We start from the raw sequence: 25916 nt of genomic DNA, 5'->3' as shown, positions 1-25916 counted from the left end.
ACGCGACGCCAGTCAGACTAAAGCAACCAATCGCGGAGCAGCTCAAGCAACGCCGGCTCAGTGGTAACTCTGATGGCTGTCATAAGCTGAGCGACGGTTTATCGTTCAGTCTTTCCCTGGCATTGGTGAGCCCTCGACCCTGCTAGGCCTAAAGAGGCGATGTCTCTACGCTGCGGGGACGCTGCTCGCACCCTGGGGTCCCGGGTGAGCGGCTGGGCGACAAGCGTGCAGGCGTAGGGTGAGGGGGTCCCCATCTCTTCAGAGCACTCCGTAACGAAAGCCAACTCTTACTGAACTCTTGCTTGTAACCAGGCATTTTTATTAACGTTTATGGTGTTCTCATTTAATTCTCCTAACGTCCCCATGAGGTAGTCGCTGATCTTGTTTTGTTTGCAGGTTTCTCTGGGTCGATAATGAGGGGTTTTGGTTTTGTCTTTTGTTTTTTTTTCCCTGCTCAGAGTGGTTTATACCTTACATTTATTGCACCACTACAGTGATCAACCCATTTCGTATTGGGCTCTTAGTGTATATTAGACACCACTGGCAGCTGAGAACACAACCTGCTCTCTGGGCTAAAGCTGTAGACGTGGATAAGAGCATCAGCAATCGTGCAGTGCCCTAACAGACATTTTTTGAACTGTTGAAGATCCCTTTGTGTTACTCGTACTGATGAGTAATTTGTACAGTGTTTTACCTGTCTCGTGCATGTTTGTATTCAGATCTAGAAGCCAAATACTGTGGTTTCTTACACTTGACAAATGTGCATGGTTGACTGCCATTGTCTAACACAAAAACAGAGCTGGGGATGTAGCTTAGAAGGAAAGTGAGTCCTCAGCACGTGAGTGTCTGACTTTGATCCCCAGCATCATCCAAACAAAAACCAAGAAACCCAACACAACCTGGTGTGTGTGATGGTGGGATGGGGGTGGCGGGGCTTGGGTTTTGTTTTACTCCTTCCAGTTTTCTGGAACCAGTTAGGTATTACCACTGCATTTACCCCCAACACAAAGTTTGAAGAATTTATTACAAATTTCCTTTTAAACATCTCTGACTCAAGTCAGGAATAGAAAATTTATAGCATTGGCATCTTCATTTACTGCAGTTTAAGTTTGTTGAAAGATGAAGTTTTAATGTAGGTTAAGAAGGGTATATGAACCTGGCCATTGTAGCCCATGCCTGTAATGTCAGCTATTTGGGAGGATTCCAAGTTCAAGGCCAGACTCAGCAACTTAGCAAGACCCTGTCTCAAAATATAAAGTAAAAAAGGCAAAAAAAGTGTGATCTATGTTTTACTTCCAAAGGTTTTTATATCTACTCCAAATCTAGCATTCGGCAGTTCATTCCTGTTCTTCTTTAGGTTTGGTTCCTTCTAGATTCTTCTTTAATCTTAGATTCCAGTTTTGTGAGCAGTTAAGAGCTCCTAAATCACTTGATATAATTTCTGAATCTGTTCTTTGGCTTTACCTTCCCTGCCTTTTAGGTTTGTTTTATTATTTTTTGTTTTCTTTTATTTTTCCTTTTTGTGTTACAGGATAAAATCCAGGGTACTCTTCCACTGACAGCCCTTTTTAGTTAGTTTGTTTGTTTTTTGGTACCAGGGATTGAACCCAGGGGTGCTTAACTACTGAACCACATCCCCACCCCTTTTTTATATTTTACTTAGAGACAGGATCTTGCTGAGTTGCTAAGTGCCTGGCTAATCTACTGAGGCTGGCTTTGAACTTGAAATCCTCCTGCCTCAGCCTCCCAAATTGCTGGGATTACAGGCATGTGCCATAGCACTCAAATAGTTTTTATTTTGAGATGGGGTCTCACCAGATTGCTCAAGCTGACCTCAAACTTGCAATTCTCCTACCTATCTCCCTCATCTTTAAGATTATAGGCATGCACCACAGCCCCAGGTATCTTTTAGATATTATAATGGGTTAAAACTAAATTATCTCAGACCCCACTAAATGAATACCATAATGAACTCTTTCTTTAGGTATTTGGAAGATACTTATACAGCCCAATCAGAGCATTAAGTTCCTTGCCAGATAAAAAAAAAGAATTTTTACAGAGTGGACCAGATCTTCAAGATTTTGTCTCTGGGGATCTTGCAGACAAGAGCACCTGGGATGAATATAAAGGAAACTTAAAACGCCAGAAAGGAGAAAGGTAATTAAGAATTTGAGATAATTTTAATGTCCCATCCTTTACTGTGCATTATTTTCAGATATAACCAAGTCCTAGAGTATATTTTTAATTTCTTTCAGACTTGTTTAATTAAGTTAAAGGTCATTAGACAGAAGATAGAATAGGTAGGTTGATGAGGATGTTGAAATCTTTTCTTTCTTTTTTTTTTTGTTTTTTTTTGTTTAATTTTTTATTAGGGATTGAACCCAGGGGGGCTCAAACACTGAGCTACACCCTCTGCCCCTTTTTATTATTTTTATTTCAAGACAGGGTCTCACTAAATAGCTTAGGGCATAGCTAAATTGCTGAGGCTAGTCTGGAATTTGCAATCCTCCTGCCTCAGCCTCCCTCTGCTGGGATTACAGGCATGTGCTACCACTCTCAACTAGACTCTGATAAAACTTTGTTAGTGCTAACTTGTTGCTGCTCCCAGTCAATTTACGTAAGATCTGTGTATACCTTGCCTTAATTAATTAATTTCCTCACTTTAATTTCTTTTTTTCTCCCTTGCCTTAATTAAAAAAAAAAAAAAATGAGGATTTCATGCAGAGGGCAAATTATTTTGAGAACTATTTATCCAACAACTTCCAGATCATAAGTGAGTAAGTCATGGTGAAACCAAGTATACGTAGTTTCCATTCCAAATATTAGGATTTTTCCATTTAATAATGACATCTAGAATGTAGAGCTGATGGTACACAGTTGGGATCTCTCCTTACTGTGAATTAATAATACTTTGGGGGCTGGAGATAGAGCTCAGTTGGTAGAGTGCTTGCTTCACAAGCACAAGGCCCTGGGTTCAATCCCCAGCACCACAAAAAAATTAAATAAATAAATAAATAATTATAATAATAATACTTTGGATTACAGGCACAGTGGCGAACACCTGTAATTCTAGCAACTCAGGAGCCTGAGGCAGGATGATCATGCATTCAAAGCCAGCCTTGGTAATTTAGCAAGCCTGTGAGCAACTCACCTTGTCTCTAAATAAAACATAAAGAAGTTGTCTTTGGGTAATATTCTTCATTGGGAGGGAGATGTTCAAAAACTTACTGAAGGGGCTGGGAATATAGCTCAGTTGGCAGAGTGCTTGCCTCTCAAGCACAAGGCCCTGGGTTCAATCCCCAGCACCACAAAAAAAAAAAAAAAAAAAAAAAAAAAAAGACTTATTCATTCTCTTACTAGGATGGTGCAATTCTGTGCGTTTGCAAAAATACATATGAACATAGTGCCCTATTAGATTCCATTATCAGTGTTTTCTAAAGTGATTTGAACAAGCCTAAGTTTGAGTCTTTGTTCTTATGCCTATTATAAGGTTAATTATAAGGGTTAATCAAGGATTATGGAAAAAATTTTAATTTGGAATTATAATAGAGCAAAGTAACTTCAAAGCTGTATGATTATTTGTTGGTCTATTTGTTAATGGATTGTTATCTTTGGCTTTCCTTAGATTAAGGCTGCCTCCATGGCTAAAGACAGAGATTCCCATGGGAAAAAATTACAATAAACTGAAAAATACATTACGGAATTTAAATCTCCATACAGTAAGTTGTCAAAGTGTCCTCAATCTTAATCAATGGTTATAATGTTTCTACATATTCGTAACTTAAAAATTATTAATTAATATATAAATAACAGCTAGGAAGACAAATGAAAATGTTAAGTGATGCATTATTACCAGTGATAAAAATACACTGTGGGTAGGTATAGCTCAGTGGTAGAGTATTTGCCTAACATGTGCAAGGCCCTGGATTCAATCCCTAGTACTGGGTTAAAAAAAACATTCAGAACTATCAGCAATGCGAAGAGAGAGCCTACAGAGTGGAAGAATATCTTTGCCACTCATACTTCAGATAGAGCACTAATTTCCAGAATATATAAAGAACTCAAAAAAACTCTACACCAAGAATACAAATAACCCAATCGACAAATGGGCTAAGGATATGAACAGATGCTTCACAGAAGAAGATCTACAAACAATCAACAAACATATGAAAAAATGTTCACCATCTTTAGTAATAATAGAAATGCAAATCAAAACTACACTAAGATTCCATCTCACCTCAATTAGAATGGCGATTATCAAGAATACAAGCAACAATAGGTGTTGGAGAGGATGTGGGGAAAAAGGTACACTCATATATTGCTGGTGGGGCTGCAAATTAGTGCAGCCATTCTGGAAAGCAGTGTGGAGATTCCTTAGAAAACTTGGAATGGACCCACCATTTGTCCCAGCTATCCCACTCCTCGGCCTATACCCAAAGGACTTAAAATCAGCCTACTTCAGAGATACAGCCACATCAATGTTCATAGCTGCTCAATTCACAATAGCCAGACTCTGGAACCAACCTAGATGTCCTTCAATTAATGAATGGATAAAGAAACTGTATATACAATGGAATATTACTCAGCTATAAAGAATAATAAAATTATGGCATTTGCAGGCAAATGGATGAAATTGAAGAATATCATGCTAAGTGAGATAAGCCAATCTCAAAAATCCAAAAGACAAATGATCTCACTGATAAGCTGATGATGACACATAATGGGGGGTGGGAGGGGGGCAAGAATGGAGGAAGGAGGGACTGTATAGAGGAAAAAGAGGGGTGGGAGGGGTGGGTGGGAAGGAAAAAATAACAATGAATCAAACATCATTACCCTATGTAAATGTATGACTACTCAAAAGTATGCTGTTACTCCATGTACAAACAGAAACAACATAAATCCCATTTGTTTACAATAAAAATAAATTTAAAAAACATTCAGAGGCTGGAGCTGTAACCCACTGATAATAGTGCTTGCCTAAGCATTTTTGAATCTCTGGGTTCCCCCCCATCACTACCCAAAGCAAGAAAACAAATAAAAATCATTTAAAATGATTTTTCCTGCAAAAGAAAAAAAGGGTGATAATATTAACATCTCATTTAATGGTACAAAACAAGATTTTCCCCTGCAACTTAATAAACAAAAGTTTTTATTTGTTTTGTTTTGAAACAAAAATTGTTCCCAGGCTAGCCTCAGACTCCTAGGCTCAAGTTTTACTCCTACCTCAGCCTCCCAAGTAGCTGTGACTACAGGCACATGCCACTGTACCCAGCTTGGTTTTTTGGTTTTGTTTTGTTTTGTTTTGTTTTGTTTTGGGTACTGGGGATTCTTAACCCAGGGTTCTTAACCACTGAGCCACATCCACAGTCCTTTTTTATGTTTTATTTTGAGATAGGATCTCACTAAGTCCTTAGGGCAGGCTGGCCTTGAACTTGCAGTCCTCCTGCCTCAGTTTCCTGAGTTGCTGGAATTACAGGCTTGTGCCACCACACCCAGCTTGTACCCAGATAATTGATTTTATAATAGAAATTAGGTGTTTGTTGGAAAGAGTATAAAATTAAATATAAAAGTATTAACCACACGCCTTTAACTGTTTAACATATATCCTTTCAGACCTACTTCTTTAAACATATAAAATATTTATACTTATATAGTTTTCAATTTAAAAATGAGATCTTAATATATATTTGGCAGTTTAACAGAATTTTTGAGTAGTGAATTTAAACATGAGCACCTTAAAATACCTAATCACTCTTTGTTCAGCTGGTTGGTATCTTCAACCTGATTGTGTTTCTTACAGGTATGTGAGGAAGCTCGATGTCCCAATATTGGAGAGTGTTGGGGAGGTGGAGAATATGCCACTGCCACAGCCACAATCATGGTAAGGCTAGCTCAGCCTCTGAAGCTTTAGTTAGAAATGGAAAAGGGATATTTCGTGTCCTCATCCTGAAAATATGTATTATGAACCTCTGGTCAAATATTTCAGAGTTTATGAAAAATATAAATAAAGCCCTGACAGTAATCCAAACTCTTGTGGTTCGGCCTTCTCTGAATTGCTCTATTATTGGTTCGTCCATCTATCTGATAGGTTAACCGTCTGCTGCCTTGGGATATCTATTAATTTTTGAAAATAGTCTTCATTATTGATTAATGTTTTCATTAATGTTTTCAATTAATCATTATTGATTAATGTTTTATGTTTTTCAGTCTCATCCATTTAACAAGAAGCTGTGCCTTCTGTTTAATTCTCATACTGACCTGCATATTGACCTATTGATCAAATATTTTGTCTCTTAAAATTTTACTTACTGATTACTGAATGGATACAAAGGAATCTTTATAAACTATGACTAAGTTGTAAAGAATAACAGTATAACAAACACTATAATACATTCAGTTTGTGAGTAGAACATTAACATTGTCTGGGAGACCCCTGTCTGCCCCACAAATTATGTATTAGGATCCCATTTTTTTAAATAAAGATTTACAATTTAAATTGTGGTTCCCCTCCCCCTCCCTAATCTCAGGGGAAATAGCTTTCTTCCCCATTTTAGGCAGAGTTATCTATCCTTGAGCACACATCCATCATAGGCAGGAAGTAATCCAGACTTTGGGGGTGGTCAGAAGATCTCAAAAATGACTATCTCCCAAATTAACAAGTGAATTACAATTCTAACAAAGAATACATGGCTTCTTTAAAAGCCCCCTGTTCCTGCTGATGGGCAGAATCACAGCTTCTGGGACAGAATTCCCCTGTGTTTCTCCCTTGCTAGCAAAGCAATAAAACTTTTTTCCTATTTCTTTCTTTTTTAAAAAAATATTTTTAGTTGTAGATGGACACAATGCCTTTATTTTGTTCATCTATTTTTATGCGGTGCTGAGGATTGAACCCAGTGCCTCACACATGCCAGGCAAGTGCTCTGCCACTGAGCTGCAGCCCCAGCCCCTTTTTTCCTTTTTCTAAAGAAAAAAAAAAAATTAAATAAATAGTGTGTCCCTTCCTGATCTCATCCTTTCTACTCTTCCCTTAACACTAGGTTCATCATTACTTTTACACATTTATTTGTATTCCTTAAATATTTTGCTTAATTTTGAATGTTTGAATTTTTTTTATAAACAAAACCAATTTGTTCACGTTCTTTATGACTTACTTTCAACATTATCTTCTTGAGGGTCATCTGTCTATTTGATTTAAATTGTAACTTCTCTATTCTAGTTGATGGGTGACACATGTACAAGAGGTTGCAGATTTTGTTCAGTTAAGACTGCAAGAAATCCACCTCCCCTGGATACCAGTGAGCCCTACAACACTGCAAAGGCAATTGCAGAGTGGGGTCTGGATTATGTTGTGCTGACGTCTGTAGATCGAGATGGTTAGTATGTCATGATATTGGTGTCTAAAGATATTGACTTTCTAAATTGTGACATTATCTTGAGCAGATTCTTTTCTTTCTAGATATACCTGATGGGGGAGCTGAGCACATTGCAAAGACTGTATCATACCTTAAGGAAAGGTACTTGTTTCTGCTTTTATTGTATACTTTAAGGATTTTTTGGGAGCTATGTTAATTCAGTTTTAAGGCCTTCATCTTAAAATAGTGGTTATTAGTCTTTTGGGGGATTTCATACCCTTGATAATCTACTGGAAAATATGTGATCATTTCTCCAGAAAAAGCATATTGGTGCTTACATATACATATTTCAGGACATTTTAGGGGTTCAGTGGCATGAACTTGTCCCTGAACAGTCTGTACATAGAGACTCCTGCTTTTCATATTTGAATATTAGTCTGAACTTCAAGTGATATTCTTTAGAAAGTATTAAGCTGAATTAACAGTCATTTAAAAGTAGGTAGGGAGGCTGGGCATGGTAGTGCACACCTGTAATCCTAGCAACTCCAGAGGCTGAGGCAAGAGGATTGCAAGTTCAAAGCCAGCCTCATCAACTTAACAAGGCCCTAGGTAGCTTAGCAAGACCCTGTCTCAAATTTTTTTAAAAAGAACCAGGGATGTGGCTCAATGGTTAAGTGCCCCTGGGTTCAATCCCCCATACCAAAAAATAAAAAAGCACTGAAAAGGAACTCTGCTCATTTCCTATAACTCAGTGCTTATCCAGCATCTAGCATACTTAGTAAATGCTTTTCCAATGATTCTCCAGTATTTTTTTTTTTTTTTTTTTTTGGGTGCTGAGGATCGAACCCAGGGCCTTATGCTTACAAGGCAAGCACTCTACCAACTGAGCTATCTCCCCAGCCCCTCCAGTATTTTCTATTTTCCAACTATCATAGTTCCTTTTGAAAAATGTTTGTGGCTGGGCACAGTGTCACTTGCCTCTCATCCCCACAATTTGGGAGTGTGAGGCAAGAGGATCACAGGTTCAAAGCTAACCTCCGTAACTTAGCAAGACCCTGTCTCAAACTGAAAAATAAAAAGGGCTGGGGATGTAACTCAGTGATAAGGAACCCTTTATCCTAGTATCAAAAAAAATTTTTTTAATTCTTTTGAATAAAAATATGTTTGCAACCCACTAAATTTCTTTCACAAGCCACAAATGGGTCTCAACTTGAAGTTTAAAAACAGTGAGTTCTAGGATATGTTCTTTCAATATCTCATATATTCATGTGGTGCTTGTGTGGTCTTTTTTATTTGTTCTCTCTGGAAACAACTCCAGACACTTTGCCTTTAGGTTCATGAAAAAAATTTGTCAGCTGTCTGAATCATTTCTGCTAGTGTCAAAGGAAACAGCTCTGTGACCTAGTTCACATTATAATGCTTGACTGAATAGACATAGCCACAGTATAAATAGGAAGATTAATGTTTAGCTTGTCCTTCATTTAAGCAAAACTCATGACTCAGCAACCCAGAAAATAGTTTTTAAGACCTATAGCACTTGTGATATATTTGCCTAGAGGAAGAGGGAAGGTACTATTTGATGAATTGTGAAAGATGTCAGAGTTGAAGCAATCAAATAATATTTGCATTCACATAAGAAATATTCTAATTTTCTTTCCAAACAAAAAATATATTTAATGTTTTAGTATTTCACATTTTAATTCCTTTAAATGATTTTACTTTTTAAAAACTTAAGTTTAAAAGTCTTATCTAATCTCAAGTTTTATTCCGACTATTATTTGCATGCAGATGTATTTTAAACATTGTGAATACAGTATTTGATGTTCTGGATTTTTTTTTTTTCATATGACAGCTCATATATGGACATTTGTATGTCCATTCTTTTTTCTAGCCAAGTTCTAAGTATTACTGTGTTGAAACTGATACTGGATAAGTATTGATAATTCATTTTGAGCAATAATTCTTTCATTTCCTTTCCTCAGTTTGATATTTATCTTTTTCTCCCTTAGGAATCCAAAAATTCTTGTGGAATGCCTCACTCCTGATTTCCGAGGAGATCTTAAAGCAATAGAAAAAGTTGCTCTGTCAGGATTAGATGTGTATGCACATAATGTAGAAACAGTTCCAGAATTACAGAGGTGATTACATGTACGAAGTAATGTTGGGGCGTTAGAAGGGTCAGAGTATGCTTATATTCTCACTTTTCAGGAGTGAACTTGCAGTTGACTTTTACAAAATAAGCTCTCCCTCCTTTCCACCCTTCCTCCCTCCCTTCAATCTTCCTTTCCTCCATCCATCCTTACTGCCTTCCTTCCCTCCCTCTCTCAATTCCTTCCTTCACTCTTTGTTTGTTACAGAAAAATCAGAAAATAAAGCCAACAAAAACTGCATAAGCATCGTCCATAATATTTCCACCCAATAATATAATTACTACCAACTTAGTATATATATTTACATGTTTTGTTTGTTTGTTTTATTGTTTGCAGTGTTGGAGATTGAACCCAGGGATGCTCCACCACTGAGCTACATCCACAGCCCTTTTTTATTTTGAGGCAGGATTTCACTAAGTTGCCAAGGCTGGCCTTGAGCTTGTGATCCTTCTGCCTCAGTCTCCCAAGTAGCTGGGATTACAGGTGTGCACCACTGCACACATGTAATTTTTGATATATGCACATATAAAAAGCCTCTTGTTTCTCTTTTTTAAAAATACTATCATATTGTAAATGCCAATGAGTATTATTCTTTTCAAAGAAAAGTTTTCAAATGGAAAGTAATTACACTAGAGCAGTTGCCTTGGCTGCAATTCTAAGGAAAAGACTTAAAAGTACATTTGGGGGACTTGGGATGTAATCCAGTGGTACAGTGCTTGCCTAGCATGTACAAAACCCTGGATTCAATCCCCAGCATTGCCAAAAAAAAAAAAAAAAAAAAAAAAAAAAAGCCACTAATTCATGCAGTAAATGAATAATGCATCAGAAAACGTGGTATTTTCAGATGTATTTTTAAGTTTCTTCTAAAATATAAACACTATGTTTCTTTTCCTAGTTAATTTTAGTTGTTAGGAATAATTATATTCAAATTTCTGAAAACTGAAAATTGTTTTAAACCTCAAGCAAAATTAATATTGTTCATTACCTTTAACTTTAGTAAAGTGCTGACTGTGATCTTTATTAGCTTTTGTACATTATTTTATATCATAGAACCTAAAACAAATTATAGTAAGCTGAGCATGGTAGTGCTCCTGTAATCATAGTAACCCGGGATCCTGAAACAGGAGAATCACAAGTTTGAGGCCAGCCTGGGCAAATTTGCAAGACCCTCAGACTCTGTCTCAAAATTTTAAAAAAAGGACTGGGAATGAAGGTCAGTGATAGAACATCCCTGGATTCAATCCACAGTGCTGTAAAAAAAAAAAAAAAAAAAAAAAAAAAAAAAAATATATATATATATATATATATATATAGAAAAGAAAGAAAGAAAGCTGCATTAGAATTCAAAGGAATGCTTTTTAACATCAGCAACTTTCTGACCTTTTGACCTACTTGACATTTAAACAAGGATGGCAAGGCCATTATTGAAGTCTAGCACACAGCTGTACCAACCCTGTCATGATACTGCCAGCAGTGGGTGCCAGTTTCCCTGGTTTCACTTAAGAAACATTATCCTTTCCAGTGAAAATTCCAGAATCATGCATTTCTTTACCTATGAGATGGCAATGTTATATACTTACCAGCAGAGGGCAGCTTAGTCTTTAGAAAAGAAGTGAACATAAAAGTTTCAGCCTTCTGAAATGTGGTTTCAGGTTAGTTTTTTCTTTGTTTGTTATCGAAATTGTTTTACTTCTGTTCGTTTTCCCTTCTTTTGACTGCCTCTTAAGTCATTATAATCCTGAGCTTCAGATTTCAGTTTCTTAATGCATAAAACTAATTTCTTCTGTTTTTTAAGTTTTCTCTGCCCTGGGCTTGAGAGGGCTTAAGTTGACAGAGACAGGGAACCCACTGAGGCCTTTTTTTCTTTTCTAGGTTAACAGACATTTGTATACAGATGCATGATTGAACCATATAATGAAATATCATGTTCAGAATGTGCTTTTCTGGTCTTCCAGGTTGCTTGCATAACTATGTAATTGATTGAACTTGTGGTTATTCTTGCTGACAACAGCCCTACTGTTTTCCAGGAAAGTTCGTGATCCCCGGGCGAATTTCAACCAGTCTATACGTGTACTGAAACATGCCAAGGAGGTTCAGCCTGATCTTATTTCTAAAACATCAATAATGTTGGGTTTAGGTGAAAATGATGAGCAAATATATGCAACAATGAAAGGTAAAGAAATTTAAAAATAAAAAACTTTCCCATTTAATTTGAGTAATGGTAGGAACCTCACTCTGAAGGCTTATTCAATTTATGTTTCCTCTATAATCTCAATGCAAATGCCAGTAAGAATTAAGTGTGTGGTAGACATGTGGTTAGCATGCCCTGGCCCTGGGTTCAGACCATGCACATACATACACAAAGTATATTGTGTAAACAGCAACGTGAAAAGGAAAGTGTTTTCTTAGAACTTAATGGAATTATATGCATAGAGCTCAGGATATGAAGTCATGTCCCATTTTATTCCTCACCCTTCATCCAAGGAAAACATGACTTCTTCCATGGTTTTGTTTTGTTTTGTTTTGTTTTAGTACTGGGGATTGAACCCAGGGGCATTAAGCCACTTAGCAACATCCCCAACCCAATTTTATATTTTATTTAGAGGCAGGATCTCACTGTGTTGCTTAGTGTCTCACAGAGTTGCTGAGGCTATTTTCGAACTCTTGATCCTCCTGTCTCAGTCTCCCAAGCCGAGCTGCTGGTATTACAGGCTGTGCCACCATGCCACACTCCTCAGCCCTTTTTTGTATTTTATTTAGAGACAGGGTCTCACTGAGTTGCTTAGGACCTTGCAGAGCTGCTGAGGCTGGCTTTGAACTCACGATCCTCCTGCCTCAGCCTTCACATATGCTGGGATTAAGGTGAGCACCACCATGCCCAGCCCATATTTTTTATTCTGAGATTGGATAGTTTTTGAGAGCCAGGCAGGCACCATGCACTGACAGTTCATAGAATAAGACCAACCCAGGTCTTTGAGAAGATCTTACTTAATACTGTCATGAACATGCTGGCTTTTGGAATTTGCTGACCTTACTCCCATAAGCCTTTGTGCTTCTTTGCCTTTTTAAATTTTGAAATATAAAAGTTGTTATTTTTCCTAAGAGTCTTTGGACTACTTGTAGTCCTTCAGTGGTTCAAAGAGTAATAAGTGCAAATAGTAATTAAAAGCTGCTTTTGGGGGGTTGAGGTTGTGGCTCAGTAGTAGAGCGTCTGCCTAGCATATGTGAGGCACTGGGTTCAGTTCTCAGCACCACATATAAATAAATGAATAAAATGTATCAACATCTAAAAAAAAGTAAAAGCTGCTTTTTATCACAATAACTTGGTTTGTTTGTCAAATCATATCCTCAAGGGCATATCTTAAAAATTGATTAAAAGCCTAATGCACCATGTTTGGTCTGTAATATGGGTATATTTAGGCTTTTGCACATACTGTTTCCTTTACCTTTTCTGCCTAACAGACTCCTGGTCTAAAATATTCCCCACTCCTATTTAATCCATATTATTAAAACCATTTGTCCTTATATCTGTCAACCCCACATGACTATCTTAATCATTCCTATGTTTTTAATGCTTATACCTAGCACATAAATATTTTTGAACGAATAGGTATCTATTCACCATCATGTGATTTATGGACTAACACAGTGTTCACACTGTTGAGGTACTCCTCAGGAAAATTATATTTAGATCTACAGATTTAACATTGTAAAACCTCTGCTAACGTAATTCATGCTTTTTTCCCCCTGTAGCACTTCGTGAAGCAGATGTGGACTGTTTAACTTTAGGACAATATATGCAGCCAACGAAGCGCCACCTTAAGGTATAGATATCTTAAATTGCCAAGTGTTTCTTAGTATTTTGAATTAAATCTTCAGTGTTCACAGGTAAAAATAAGAAACTACTGGCTTTTTGGTATAACGTTCCATGTATATTTATAAGTCCCCAGTTTCCATTTATTATCTACACAAAGCAGCTACACTGGTGATTATTTGCCACTGCCTGAATTGTCTGATTCAAGTGAGCCTCCGGAAAAAGAATTAACAAGTTGGAAAGTTGCACTCATTGACGCTTGGTGACTTGTTTTTAGAGTTATGTGAGAGCCACGCTGAAATAAGAAAGAGCAGCAGTGTTCCTATTATTCTAATGGGTATTTTCCATCCATTCAAGAAAGTTGTGTTGAGTAAGCCTTTGTGATTCTTGGCCTTTTTAAACTTTGAAATATAAAATGTGCCAATCACAAGCTAAACAGAAGATATAAGGTGAATAACACAGTCTTGTCCTCAAGAATCTTATACGGATTGGTTTGTTTTGTTTTGTTCCTTTTATTTTTATTTTTTGCTGAGCTGGGATCAAACCCAGGACCTTATACATGCTAGGCAAGTGCTCTATCATTGAGCTACACTCCAGCCCCTCTAATTCTTGATTCAACCAGTTAATCCATGAAAGAAAAATATAAATAATCATGAAAGATAATGTCATTTTCTTTCTCCATCCTCTGGTACAGCTAATGTAATACAAAATTGATGTTTCCCTTCCTTTTTAATTTCCTGTTATTATGTTCTGATAAAATGACCAAGTAATCACTAGACACATGGTCAGTGAGGAGGCGGAGAGTGAAGGGCTGGAGAGAAGTCTGGATAAATAACAAAGTAAAAACCATTCTGAATACATGGGTGTAAACTTTATATAGAATCAGAATTGTTTTGGGAATTCTAGAATCTGATCTAAAGTCATTATTTAAGTCTAGGTTGAAGAATATATTACTCCTGAAAAGTTCAAATACTGGGAAAAAATAGGAAATGAACTTGGATTTCATTATACTGCAAGTGGCCCTTTGGTGCGTTCTTCATATAAAGCAGGTAAGTTAGATTGTAGGTAGTGATTTTATTTAGGCTGATAACTTACCTAAGTTAAGGAAGTTCTACCTTAAAGTTATACCCTAAATCGCTAAAGCTCTAAGGCAAATTATTAATAGCTGTGTTTGTCTTGTGTCAGGAGGAAAAGAAAGTTTTTGTTTCTGTTTTTGTTTTCTGGAACATTCTTTAGAGCTTTGCTTCATAGGGATCAAATATTAAGAAGTTTCTCTTAAACGTAGTTTGTTCCTTAAGCAAATCCCTTAGCCACTCTGATGAAAACAGGAACAGTGAGTTTATTTGATTATTCTGTCTATGGATTTCAGTAGTAGATTGTTCAGGAATGACAAAGCATATCAAGCATATAATATAGTTTTCTATATGTTCATTTGAAAATGATGCTTGCTTCATTCCTTGATTCCCAATTTCAGATCAATTTAAGTACAGAAATTTGATAGCATTGCTGCTTGCACCATCAATTTCTTTGTGTTTCCCCCCAGAGGTAATAACAACAACAAAAATTCGTAAGATAATTTTTCCCTAAAGAAATTTTTAGTGCCTTTATTAGCTACAATGCAGTTTTTCACCTGTGGAATTCTACTCTTGTTTGATCAGTTGCTAAAGATGATTTATGAAAATAAAAGCATTTTCTAGGGGATAAAAAGTGAGTTGATGCCAGATGCAGTGCCACACATCTGTAATCTAAGCTCCTCAGGAGGCTGATGCAGGAGGATCACAAATTCAAGGCTGCCTGAATTTTTTGTCTCAAAAAAAGAAAAATGAAAACAACTTGTTTTTTAAAAAAAGAGCTGTTAATGTAGCTCAGTGGTGGAGTGCTTGCCTAGCGAGTGGAAGGCCCTGGGTTCAATCCTCAGGACTACAAAAAAAAAGAAGTTATTTGATAGTGGCCATCAGAAGGTCCTTAAGAACATATCTGAAGACTGGATATAATGTAAAAAATGCAGATGTTTTCCCTGTTGGGCTTAACAGTTATAATTGTTAAGAATAAAAAGCTGGGGCTAGCATTGTAGCTCAGTGGCAGAGAGCTTGTCTGGCATGTGCGAGGCATTGGGTTTAATCCTTAGCACCGCATAAAAATAAACAAATAAAATAAAGGCATGCTGTCCATCTATAACCACAAAAAAATTTTTTTTTTAATTTAAAAAAATTTTTAAAAAGAATAAATGCTATTGTTTTGGGATGTCTAACATATGTTATTACTATTTGTAGTCTTTTAAATTATTGTTTTGATATGTTTAAATTAGGTGTAAATTATGTTTGAAAAAATTGGTTATTCAAGTTTAGTAATATAAGTTTTTCTATAAATAAATTTAAGACATTTTCATTAATTAATAGTTTATCCTAGTTATTAAATGCAAGAATTTGACTCAACAGTGACTGACAGGATGGGGGACTTTGAAAATCAGTAATTATAAGTGATTTAGTCTTCAAGCAAAACTTCTGACAAGCTAAAAATATATCTAAAGGATAGAACTAACCGAGCATATTGGCACACACCTGTAATTCCAGTGACTTGGGAGGCTCAGATAAGAGGATCACAAGTTCGAGGCCAGCCTTAGCAATTTAGTGAGCCCCTGTCTTAAAATTAGAAATAAAAGCAGTTGGGGATGTACCTCAGTGGTAAGGCACTCCCAATTAAATCCCCAGTACCAAAAAAACAAAAACAAAAAAACAAAAAAAAACTATCAGTTTCTAGAGTGATTAGAGTAATATATTTTAAAAAGTGTTTTTGTTTCCTTTTTTTTTATTTAAAGGAAAATAAAATTTCTAACATTTGTAAGGGAGTAAGTTAGGAACTTTTAAATGCTTTTTAAATTGCCAGTAAAAGATCGAATTATGGTACCTGGAGCATTATACCTAGAACATTGATTACTTGGCTGGGTTGAGTCCTGGAATTCTTGGTGACTGAGTTTGAATATGGTCATCGAAGTTCTACTCAAATATGTTAGATGACAAAGAGATGTTAATCAGACTTCTCCAGTGCTGAGCTGTGCCATAATAGTGGTATACTGAGTGGAACCTTAATGGCCTGAAACGTGAATGTGCCCCTCTAAACAGCTAACATTATGCGGGCACAACTCAGGGGGTGGGGAGAAAGGCCATTATAAATGAAGAGTGCTTGCTTCCCTAGAGGGGAATAAGCTGAAGAGATTCCATCAGATAAGTGTGCTGAACTGCATCAAGGTCTGTTTTAAAAACATCAGATCCAGGCTAATAATGTAGCAAAATTGCTCTCTGAAATGAATCTTGCCAACAGCAATTCTTTGTCAGTGATAAGGAATAGACAGTGCACACAAAGTGTAATAAATATACAGAAGCAGATCCATAGATACAGTAGGCCACCCTTTATGATATTGGGTTATTAGAAAGAATAATAGTTGAGAAGCAAGCATGTAATCCCAACAACTTGGGAAGCTAAGGCAGGAGGATTGCAGGTTCAAAGCCAACCTGGGCAACTTAGCCAGACCCTATCTCAAAATACAAAATAAAAAGGGCTGGGGATATAGCTCAGTGATACAGCACGTTTGGGTTCAATCCCAAGGGAGAGGGAGAGGGAGAGGGAGAAAGATAGTTGAGAGTATATGATATAAAAAAAAAAAAGAACAATAATGACTATTCATTATTGTTGGGGAAAAAAGCCGCAAATATAGGGAATACTTAGATTTGAAAAATATTTCCATTGAGATCAGAGAAGGAAAAAATGCCAGTTAAGTACAAAAGACTTCTTTATAACTTAGCAAGGAAAACATGGAAGTATAATTTTGAAATAATGGTCTTACTTTTATTTACTTTAAATTGATACTGAAGTATTTTCATTTTCCCTAAACAGGTGAATTTTTCCTGAAAAATTTAGTGGCTAAAAGAAAAACAAAAGCCCTCTAAAACTTGGACAAGACCTTCAGGATCACAGAAATTTTTAAAATTTGCTTCCAGTTGGACCAGAAGTGGTGCCAGAATGCTTAGATGTCAGTGGATGCACCTTGACTTTTTTTGTTTTAAGAATAATGTTAGTAATCTGTATATGTTTAATTATGGTCATTAATTTGGTTTTTAGCATACCTTCTTTACCCTAATAATTTCCTACTATAATGTAATCAAAACATCCTTGAAAGAGTTTGCTGCTAACCTTAAAATTTAAAAACACATTAAAAACTTTCAGAAGATTTTTCAAGTCACTGATACTTACATGTCACCATTACACTTGATTATGATAAAAGAATACACAAAATTTCATTTCTGGTACTGTGATGAAACAGTCAACACAGATTGAGACTGTGGTCAGTTTACTTATGAGTAGCATATGCCCTTTACCTAATCTAATAATAATAATGATCTAGCACCACAGGAATAATTTAGGAAAGCTTCAGAGTTTGAGTGTTGTTTCGACATGATATGACTACTTCAGACCCTGCAAAATAGTTATGTACTGACTGCTTATTTAATGCCTGTATGAAACCAAAACCATAATGTTGAGGCACAGAAATTTAATCTAACCCTCATTGTGTATAGTAACTTGCTAAATCTGCATGTATTGGCCTATTTATTCCTTTTATTCCTCATACTACTTTGGTGAAATGCTTGTATTAAATGATAGTAGTGACCTGAAGAAGGAATTCTTTCCAAAATACTAATACATAATTCATCCTTGAACTGTTTTTTGTTGTTCTGTTTTGGTTTGGCCTTTTGCAGTACCAGGAACTGAACCCACAGGTGCTTTACCACTGAGCTATCCCCAGTCTTTTATTTTTTTATTTATTCTTTTTTTTTTTTGCAGTGCTGGGAATTGAACCCAGGGCCTTGTGCTTGGAAGGCAAGCACTCTACCAACGGAGCTATATCCCCAGCCCTTCCTCAGTCTTTTTTATTTTTTAATTTGAGACAGGATCTTACTAAATTGTCCAGACTGACCTCAAACATGTGATCCTCATGCCTTAGCCTCCCAAGTTGCTGGACCACCATGCCCAGCCCATCTTTTGCAGTCTCAAAATATTTTCTAGTTAAACTTAATCCAGAAACTTGAAAGAGGAGTAGCAGAAAATGGGCTTTTTTGTTTGTTTTTGTTTTTTGTACCAGGGATTCAACCCAGGAGTGCTTAATCACCGAGCTACATCCCCTTCCCTTTTGTATATTTTATTTAGAGGCAAGAGTCTCTCACTAAGTTGCCTAGGGAGTTGCTAAGTTGCTGAGGCTGGCTTTGAACTTAGTGATCCTCCTGCCTCAGCCTTCCAAGCCACTGGAATTATAGGTGTGCACCACAGTGCACAGCTGAAATGTTTGTTTCAAAATGGAATCACAGGGCTGGGGTTATGGCTCAGTGGTAGAGCACTTGCCTGGAACATGTGAGGCGCTGGGTTCAATCCTCACCACCACATATAAAGAAATAAATAAAATAAAATAAATGTATTGTGTCTATCTACAACTAAAAAAAATTTTAAAAGAAAAACACAAAATGGAATCACAGATAGTATTATTTTATTATTCATTTACTTATTATTGCATTACTGACCATTATACCATAACTAAAATGTGTATGACCAGTTTTCTCTGGTAAGCAGATGCTGATCCATAATGGGGTAGGGAAGAATGAAGGAAATTTGGATTGTGCAGAGGGGAGGGAAAAATGGTGGAATGAGATGGACATCATTACCCTATCTACATGTATGATTACACTACCAGTGTGACTCTGTAACATGTACAGCCAGAGGAAGGAGAAGTTGTATTCCATTTGTGTACAGCATGTAGAACAAAGTTAAAAATTTTTAAATGAAAAAGAAAAGAATGTATATGACCAAATGCCTGGGTCTTGCTGGACATTTAAGTGTGGTGAACATGTGCTGTAGAAGTGTACTCCCTTTCACAACTATGAGAATAGACAGACTTGAATTGTACAAAAGGTCAGGACAGAGCTTTTGACCCTCTCAATCAATGACACAAGTGTGCATTTATAAGAAATACATTTAAATGCATAGACATGACAGGAAGCCCATAGAAAAATTTGGCAGCACATGTTAATGTACTAGTTCTCTCCAACCTATGGAAATTTGATATATGAAGTATTTCAGTGTGTAATTTTTCTTTCCATAGCACAAATGACATTTGTCTTTTTTAAAAATGAAAACGATAAATGTACATTTTTTTAAAAACATGTGATGCAGAATAATACTTAATTGCTCTAGTTCTCACCATATAGTTTTCTTAATTTCTTTAGAGAAAAACACTCCCTATCCTGCTTTTTTTTTTTTTTTTTTTTTTTCCCCAATCCTTGGGCTAAGAGATAGGATTGCATCATGCATCATGGGTATAAATGCCAGGCTGCCTGACATTCTGCCTCTTGGGTTGGGTGAGATGAGATTGACTATTCAAATTAACCACAGCTGAGCCCCTGGTTTATACCTCCTCTTTGCTTTGGGGGAGGTGGTAGAGCCTCTCCTGTTCTGGCCAGGTCCTCCTCTGTCCATCACACTAGTGTTAGAAGCAGCTTCCTCAACTCTTCTTTAAGGTTAGTGCATACCCATGCATCTGATAATTTCCAGACATTTCCTGAAATCTCCTGATCACCAGTGGCCCACTCCTATACTTTGTTTTATTGAATTATGTTTCCCCCTGCCTGCCACCTCCACCCCTTGCTATCTATATTTGTAATGTGGTCCTCCAAAGGAAAAGACTATAAAATGTGCTCAATATGCCATATTGACCAAGAACTCTACTTGTTTCCTTTTTAATAATGACTTTGCAGATAATTTAACATATATACTATAATTATGTGCATGCATATATATATGTATGTATATGTTGATATATGTATGTATATGTGTATGTATTTATGTTTAAATCAGTCATTTGCAGGATCCTGGTAGTAGCACCTCTTATTGAGCTGCGTGGATCACAGTTTGAAAGTCAGTGTTAGAGAGCAGGTGACATTCAAGTTTATTTTGTCATCATGTAGGCTTGGGTCACTAGTCTTAGTAGAACTAACATCCCTATAATTCCTTAAGCTTAGTGTTAAAATAATGTTACGTACTGTGTTTCCTAAACTCCAGTCTTTTACATACAACCTTCACAGTGTTTGCTCTTTTTGAGTGGAAACTGTAGTATTATATATTCTTTTTTAAAAATAATTAAAAATTTAAACATAACTCCCTTTAAAATCAAACTTTATATATTTATCATACTGGGAGAAATTGGTAAAATAACAATGAAAATATAGATTTTATGTATTAGGCAGAATCAATTCTACTCAATACGTAAAACCCTCATACAAGGAAAGAATTTTTAACAAGCACATGGTCAGCTTGCTAAATTGTACTTCTCAGACACTTTGCAGCTGTTTGTGGACACATGATTAAGTTTTGGGCAATAGTGTGTGAGCAGAGGTGATTAGTGCTAACTTGTGAATGTACTCTTAAAAGAGTGGGTCGTACCTTTTCCTTCTCTTTTCCCCCTTCCCTCCCAGCTAGAATGAAAACATGCTGGGACAACCACCTTGGAATATGAGATGGGAGATTTGTGCCAGTGATGGCAGAGCAACCAGATGTGGAAGTCTAGGCCTCTGGTGACTGTGAAGTGCTCTTCCAGCCCTGCACCACCTATCTGGACTTTTATGTGAGAGAAATTTCTATTCTGTTTAAGACAATAATTTTGAGTCCCTATTACAATAGCCACGTTTATGTACTGATAAAATTTGTAAGTTAAGTTTAATATTTTTTAAAAAATATTTTTTTAGTTGTAGATGGACACAATACCTTTATTTTATTTATATATTTTATGTGGTGATGAGGATCAAACCCAGTGCCTCACATATGCCAGACAAGCACTCTACCACTGAGCCACAACCCCAGCCCCCTATGTTTAATATCTTTAAAATAAATATTTGTTAAAATTAAATAAGATAGGGCTGGGGAGATAGCTCAGTCGGTAGAGTGCTTGCCTTGCAAGCACAAGGCCCTGGGTTCGATCCCCAGCACCACAAAAAAAAAAATTAAATAAGATGTATGTTCACTTAAAAAGGTTCCAAGTTATTAGTGGTGTATCGTAAAATATAAAATGATAATGATTGGTTTCTTTTATCTGTCTGTATTCAGAAAAAAAGGGAGAAAGAAAGTAAGGGGTCACTGTGTCTGACATCTTCTGAAATTTAATGGCCCTTTATAGGTATTATTTTGCAAGGGTAGCACTAATGATATATTTCTGAGTTTTTCATCTAACACTTGATCACTCTGATGGTACATGGTGATGGTAACCTAACTTTGGACCACATACTCCTAAAAGTGGCAATGGGTCTCTCCAGTGTGCCTAACAAAGCTCATGTCTTTTTTTTTTTTTTTTTTTTTTTTTTAAGAAAATGACTACATTTTTTTCAGCCTAGTGGTATAGCTCAGTAGTAGAACTTTAGCGTAGCATGTGAAAGACCTTGGGTTCAATCCCTAGGACTGCAAAAACAAAAAAAGAAGGAAGGAAGGAACTACATTATTATTATTATTATTACTATTTTAAATAATTTTAAAAATGTAGCTCAGTGGTACAGCACTTGCCTAACATGTACAGGGCCCTTGGTTCAGTCCCCAGCACCACAAAAAACAAACAAAAACATTTACCATTTTAACCATTTCAAAGTATACAACTTAGTGGCATGAAGTACATTCATAAGGTTATGTAACCATGAGTGTCTCCATGTTGACAACTAAATGAAGCCCAAATTCAGCCGAGAGGTCAAGGCCTTTCACAATCTGCCCTTCCAGTCTTCACCAGATCTTCCTCCTCATGCTCCCTACAACTCCAGACAAAACCAGCCTGAACTTTCCTGCTTCCATCATTTGGGTCCTATTGCTTCTTCCACTGATGTACCCATTCTCCTCACCCTGCCCCTATTAAGATCTATTAAGGTCTACCACAGTGCCTTTCTGCCTCCAGAAAGCCTTCTTGATTACCTCAGCTGGAGAAGTCTTTGTCTCTGTGCCCACACAGCAATTTTGTTTTTATCATGTATTGCTATTTTCATATTTGGTCGATTATCTATGTACATGCCTCGGCTTCTCTAAAGATTGCCCTCAGTCATCTGTGCCTTTCATTTCTTAGCACCTTGCCTATCTGCCTTAGAATAGACAGACACCTAATAAAAAGAAATATTTGAATTTATTTCTTTGCAGTGCTGAGGATTGAACCCAGGGTGTTGTGCTTGCTGGGCATAACACTCTTCCACTGGGCCACATCCCCAGCCCTGAAATATTTTAAATCGGCTTACTGAATGTGAGTACAGGTAGTCAGCTAGAGCTTCACTGCACTAGCTTTATTGTTGAAAGCCATCCCACCACCTTCCCTATTCCCAGCTTCCTGCAGAAACTCAGACACAACCTAGTAGCTGGGTGTCTGTGGGAAGGTGAAGGGCGAGTACACACAGCCCTTTCAGAACTGCTCATGCTGTTTTGCTCTACTGCCCTCTGATTCTTTCCTTGGGATACCAGTTCATTTTGCTTCCTAATGTCACCCGTGCTCCCTCTTCTTCATAATGATATATCTCTAAAATTAGGGTGCTTTCAATTTCAAGTAAGAAAATCTCATACAAGTTTTATTAACAAAGGACATTTATATCACCAAGTGGGCTTTGGGGTTGATCAGTTCAGGGGGGCATCAGCCTCTAGACTTTCCCCTCTCTCATTTTTGCCAGCCTGAGTGCTAGCTTCACCCCAGACTGGTAGCATGGTGGTGTGGCTGTCACAACCAGACACCTGATATCCAGGCATCATAGCCAGTTAATTAAGGTTTGTCAAAAATAGTATTTTAACAATGTTAATTTCCTGATTTCGGGACTGGGGCTCTAGCTCAGTGGTAAGAGCACTTGCCTTCATGTGTGAGGCACTGGGTTCATCAGAGGGAGGAAAGAAAGCATCTTTTCTAGATTTCTTAGGAATGTGTCAAAGGAAACTTAGTAACAAATTGCCCCCAAGTCTCAATTACCAGCATTGGTCAGTGGCTGTTTTCTGAAGCAATCATTGGCAAGGGAAATTTGCTAAGGGCGTTACCCTTAGCAGAAGTAAACCCATCCAAGGATCAGAAGGTGAGGTTAGTAGGTGGGGATGCATATCTGACCATGAGGACTATTAGGAAGATTAGGGAACAGATGCTGCTGGATAAGCAACCAACAAGGTCTCCCCCACCTGTGTTTAGTGTTTACTGGGTACTAGACCCTGTAGGGCTTTACATGCATTGCTAATGTAATTCTCACAAATTTCTGAAATATGTACTATATTATCCTTGATTTATGTATGGAAAAATGGACACTTAAGGAAGGTTGCATGGGTCAAAGTTTCATTGCTACTAACTGGCAAAAGCCAGATTCAAACTGAGTTCTCATACTGACAGCTATCGTTGTCATAATAATTGATTCAGACAGGACTCATCAGAGCAACAATTTCATAGTTTCCAAGTCACTGCTTACCGCAGACATAATTACAAAGGGGAAAATCATTCTACAGCAAAGAAACCTGCCAGATACCATCCTAAATGACCCAGTGACATCACCAGAATGGAACAAATTGATCTCCTGTACTTCTTGGTATGGTGTGCCCAGGACAGGTGATCATTTATGGGAGCCAGGTGGTTTGAGAGGCTGATGTAGGAGGATTGCAAGTTCAAAGCCAGCCTCAGCAACCAAGCAAGGCCATAAGCAACTTAGCAAGACCCTGTCTCAAAAAAATAAATAAATAAAAAGGACTGAAAATGTAGCTCAGTAGTTAAGTAAATCTGGGTTCAATCCCTGGTATGAATGAAAGAAATCACTTATGCAGAATTTCTGCTAAAAAACTATTTAGGGGCTGGGGAGATAGCTCAGTCAGTAGAGTGCCTGCCTTGTAAGCACAAGGCCCTGGGTTCGATCCCCAGCACCCCCCAAAAAATAAATAAATACAAATAAAAAAAACTATTTATTTTCAGTACTGAAAATTGAACACAGAGACACTCTACCACTAAACTACACTCCCCCAGTCCTTTTTGAAACAAGGTCTTGCTAAATTGCTGAGGTTATCCTCAAATTTATGACTCTTGCCTCTGCCTCCTGAGTCACAGGGATTACAGGCACACACAGAACAATGCCTGGCTGAAATCTCCTAACTTTAATTGAAGAAACATTATACAAAAGAGCAACACAAATTGAAGGACCATCTACAAGGCAACTGATTAGTACTTTGTCAAATATGCCTATGTTAGAAATATGAAAAACAAGTGACAGAGGAGCAGAGAGTCATAAGAGTGCATGATCTGCTGGGCACAGTGGTGCATGCCTGTAATCCCAGTGGCTCCGGAGGCTGAGGTATGATGAGGACTGTGAGTTCAAAACCAGCCTCAGCAATTTAGAGAGGCTCTAAGCAACCCAGCAAGACCCTGTCTCTAAATAAAATATGAAAAAGGGCTGGGGGTGTGACTCAGTGGTTAGGCACTCCTGGGTTCAATCCCTGGTACCAAAAAAAAAAAAAGGAAAACAAAAAAAGAATGCATGATCTGAGACTTTCTTTTGCTAATTAAGGTTTGTCTAAAATAGTATTCTAACAATGTTAATTTCCTGACTTGGGAACTGGAGCTGTAGCTCAGTGGTAGAGCACTTGCCTAGCATGTGTGAGGCACTGGGTTCAATCCTCAGCACCACAGAAAAATGAATAAATAAAATATTGTGTCCATCTACAACTAAAAAATATTTTTTTTAAATTTTTCCTAATTTTGATAATGTATAGAAGGTAATATATTTTCTTATTTTTTAGGAAATAAATTGTGGTAGTCAACTAGATGGCTCCCAATTATGATCACACCCTTCATTGTCCCTTCGTATACTGAATACGGCTATCTGACTAAGCCAATAGGAGGGTGTAGAAAATGATAGAATTTTATTTTTGAGAGTAGATCATAAGACATTGGAGGTCTTTTGCCCTCTGTTGACTCACTATGAGAGATGCCAGCTTGCTAGGTATCAAGGATATTCAGGCAGCCCCTTTGGAGAGATCCAGTTGGTAAAGAACTGAGGCCTCCTGTCAACAGCCAGCAATAACTTGCTGGTCATATGAGTGAGCTATCTTGGGAGTCAATCTTCCAGCCACATTCAAAAAGTTGACATTTTGATTGCAACCTCATGAGACTTTGGACTCAGAACCATTCACTTAAACTGTTCTCAGATTCCTGACCCACAGAAACTGTAAGATAATGGCCAGGTGTGGTGATGTATGCCTGTAATCCATCCATGACTAGAGGCTGAGGTGGGAGGATCCCAAGTTCAAGGCCAGCTTGGGCCATTTAATGAGACTGTGCCAAAATAAAAAAATGGCCAGGTGTGGTGGTGTATACCTATAATCCTAGCAACTTGGGAGGCTGAGGCAGGGGGATTCTAAATTCAAGGCCATCCTCAGCAACTTAGACCCTAAGCAACTTAGTGAGACTCTATCTCAAAATAAAAAGAGCTGGAGATAAAGCTCTATGGCAGTGTCCCTGAGTTCAGTCCCCAATACCAGGAAAGAAAAGAGGAAAAAAAAAAAAAAGGAGGAACTGTAAGAGTA

The 25916-nt window shown here is 37.3% G+C and overlaps 1 protein-coding gene across 3 annotated transcripts; it reads left to right on the top strand.

Moving 5' to 3' along the window:
• The first annotated feature begins 11 nt into the window (after positions 1–11).
• On the top strand, positions 12–18036 carry Lias (lipoic acid synthetase). Of its 3 annotated transcripts, none has more exons than XM_047567191.1 (11): positions 12–125; positions 1985–2157; positions 3626–3719; positions 5801–5881; positions 7217–7373; positions 7457–7514; positions 9362–9490; positions 11530–11675; positions 13256–13326; positions 14254–14365; positions 17211–18036. In XM_047567191.1, exons 3-11 carry the CDS (start codon positions 3663–3665, stop codon positions 17261–17263), a joined length of 864 nt encoding a protein of 287 aa, XP_047423147.1. In that variant the 5' UTR covers positions 12–125; positions 1985–2157; positions 3626–3662; the 3' UTR covers positions 17264–18036. The 3 variants fall into 3 exon arrangements, with proteins under 3 accessions (XP_047423147.1, XP_047423146.1, XP_047423148.1); XM_047567190.1 differs by having other exon boundaries at positions 49–204; XM_047567192.1 differs by lacking the exons at positions 3626–3719; positions 7217–7373; positions 7457–7514 and having other exon boundaries at positions 49–204.
• The last annotated feature ends 7880 nt before the right edge of the window (positions 18037–25916 follow it).

The sequence above is a fragment of the Sciurus carolinensis genome, chromosome 10, assembly GCF_902686445.1.
Source record: "Sciurus carolinensis chromosome 10, mSciCar1.2, whole genome shotgun sequence".
Lineage (NCBI taxonomy): Eukaryota > Metazoa > Chordata > Mammalia > Rodentia > Sciuridae > Sciurus > Sciurus carolinensis.
This window is presented reverse-complemented; position numbering and strand designations above follow the sequence as displayed.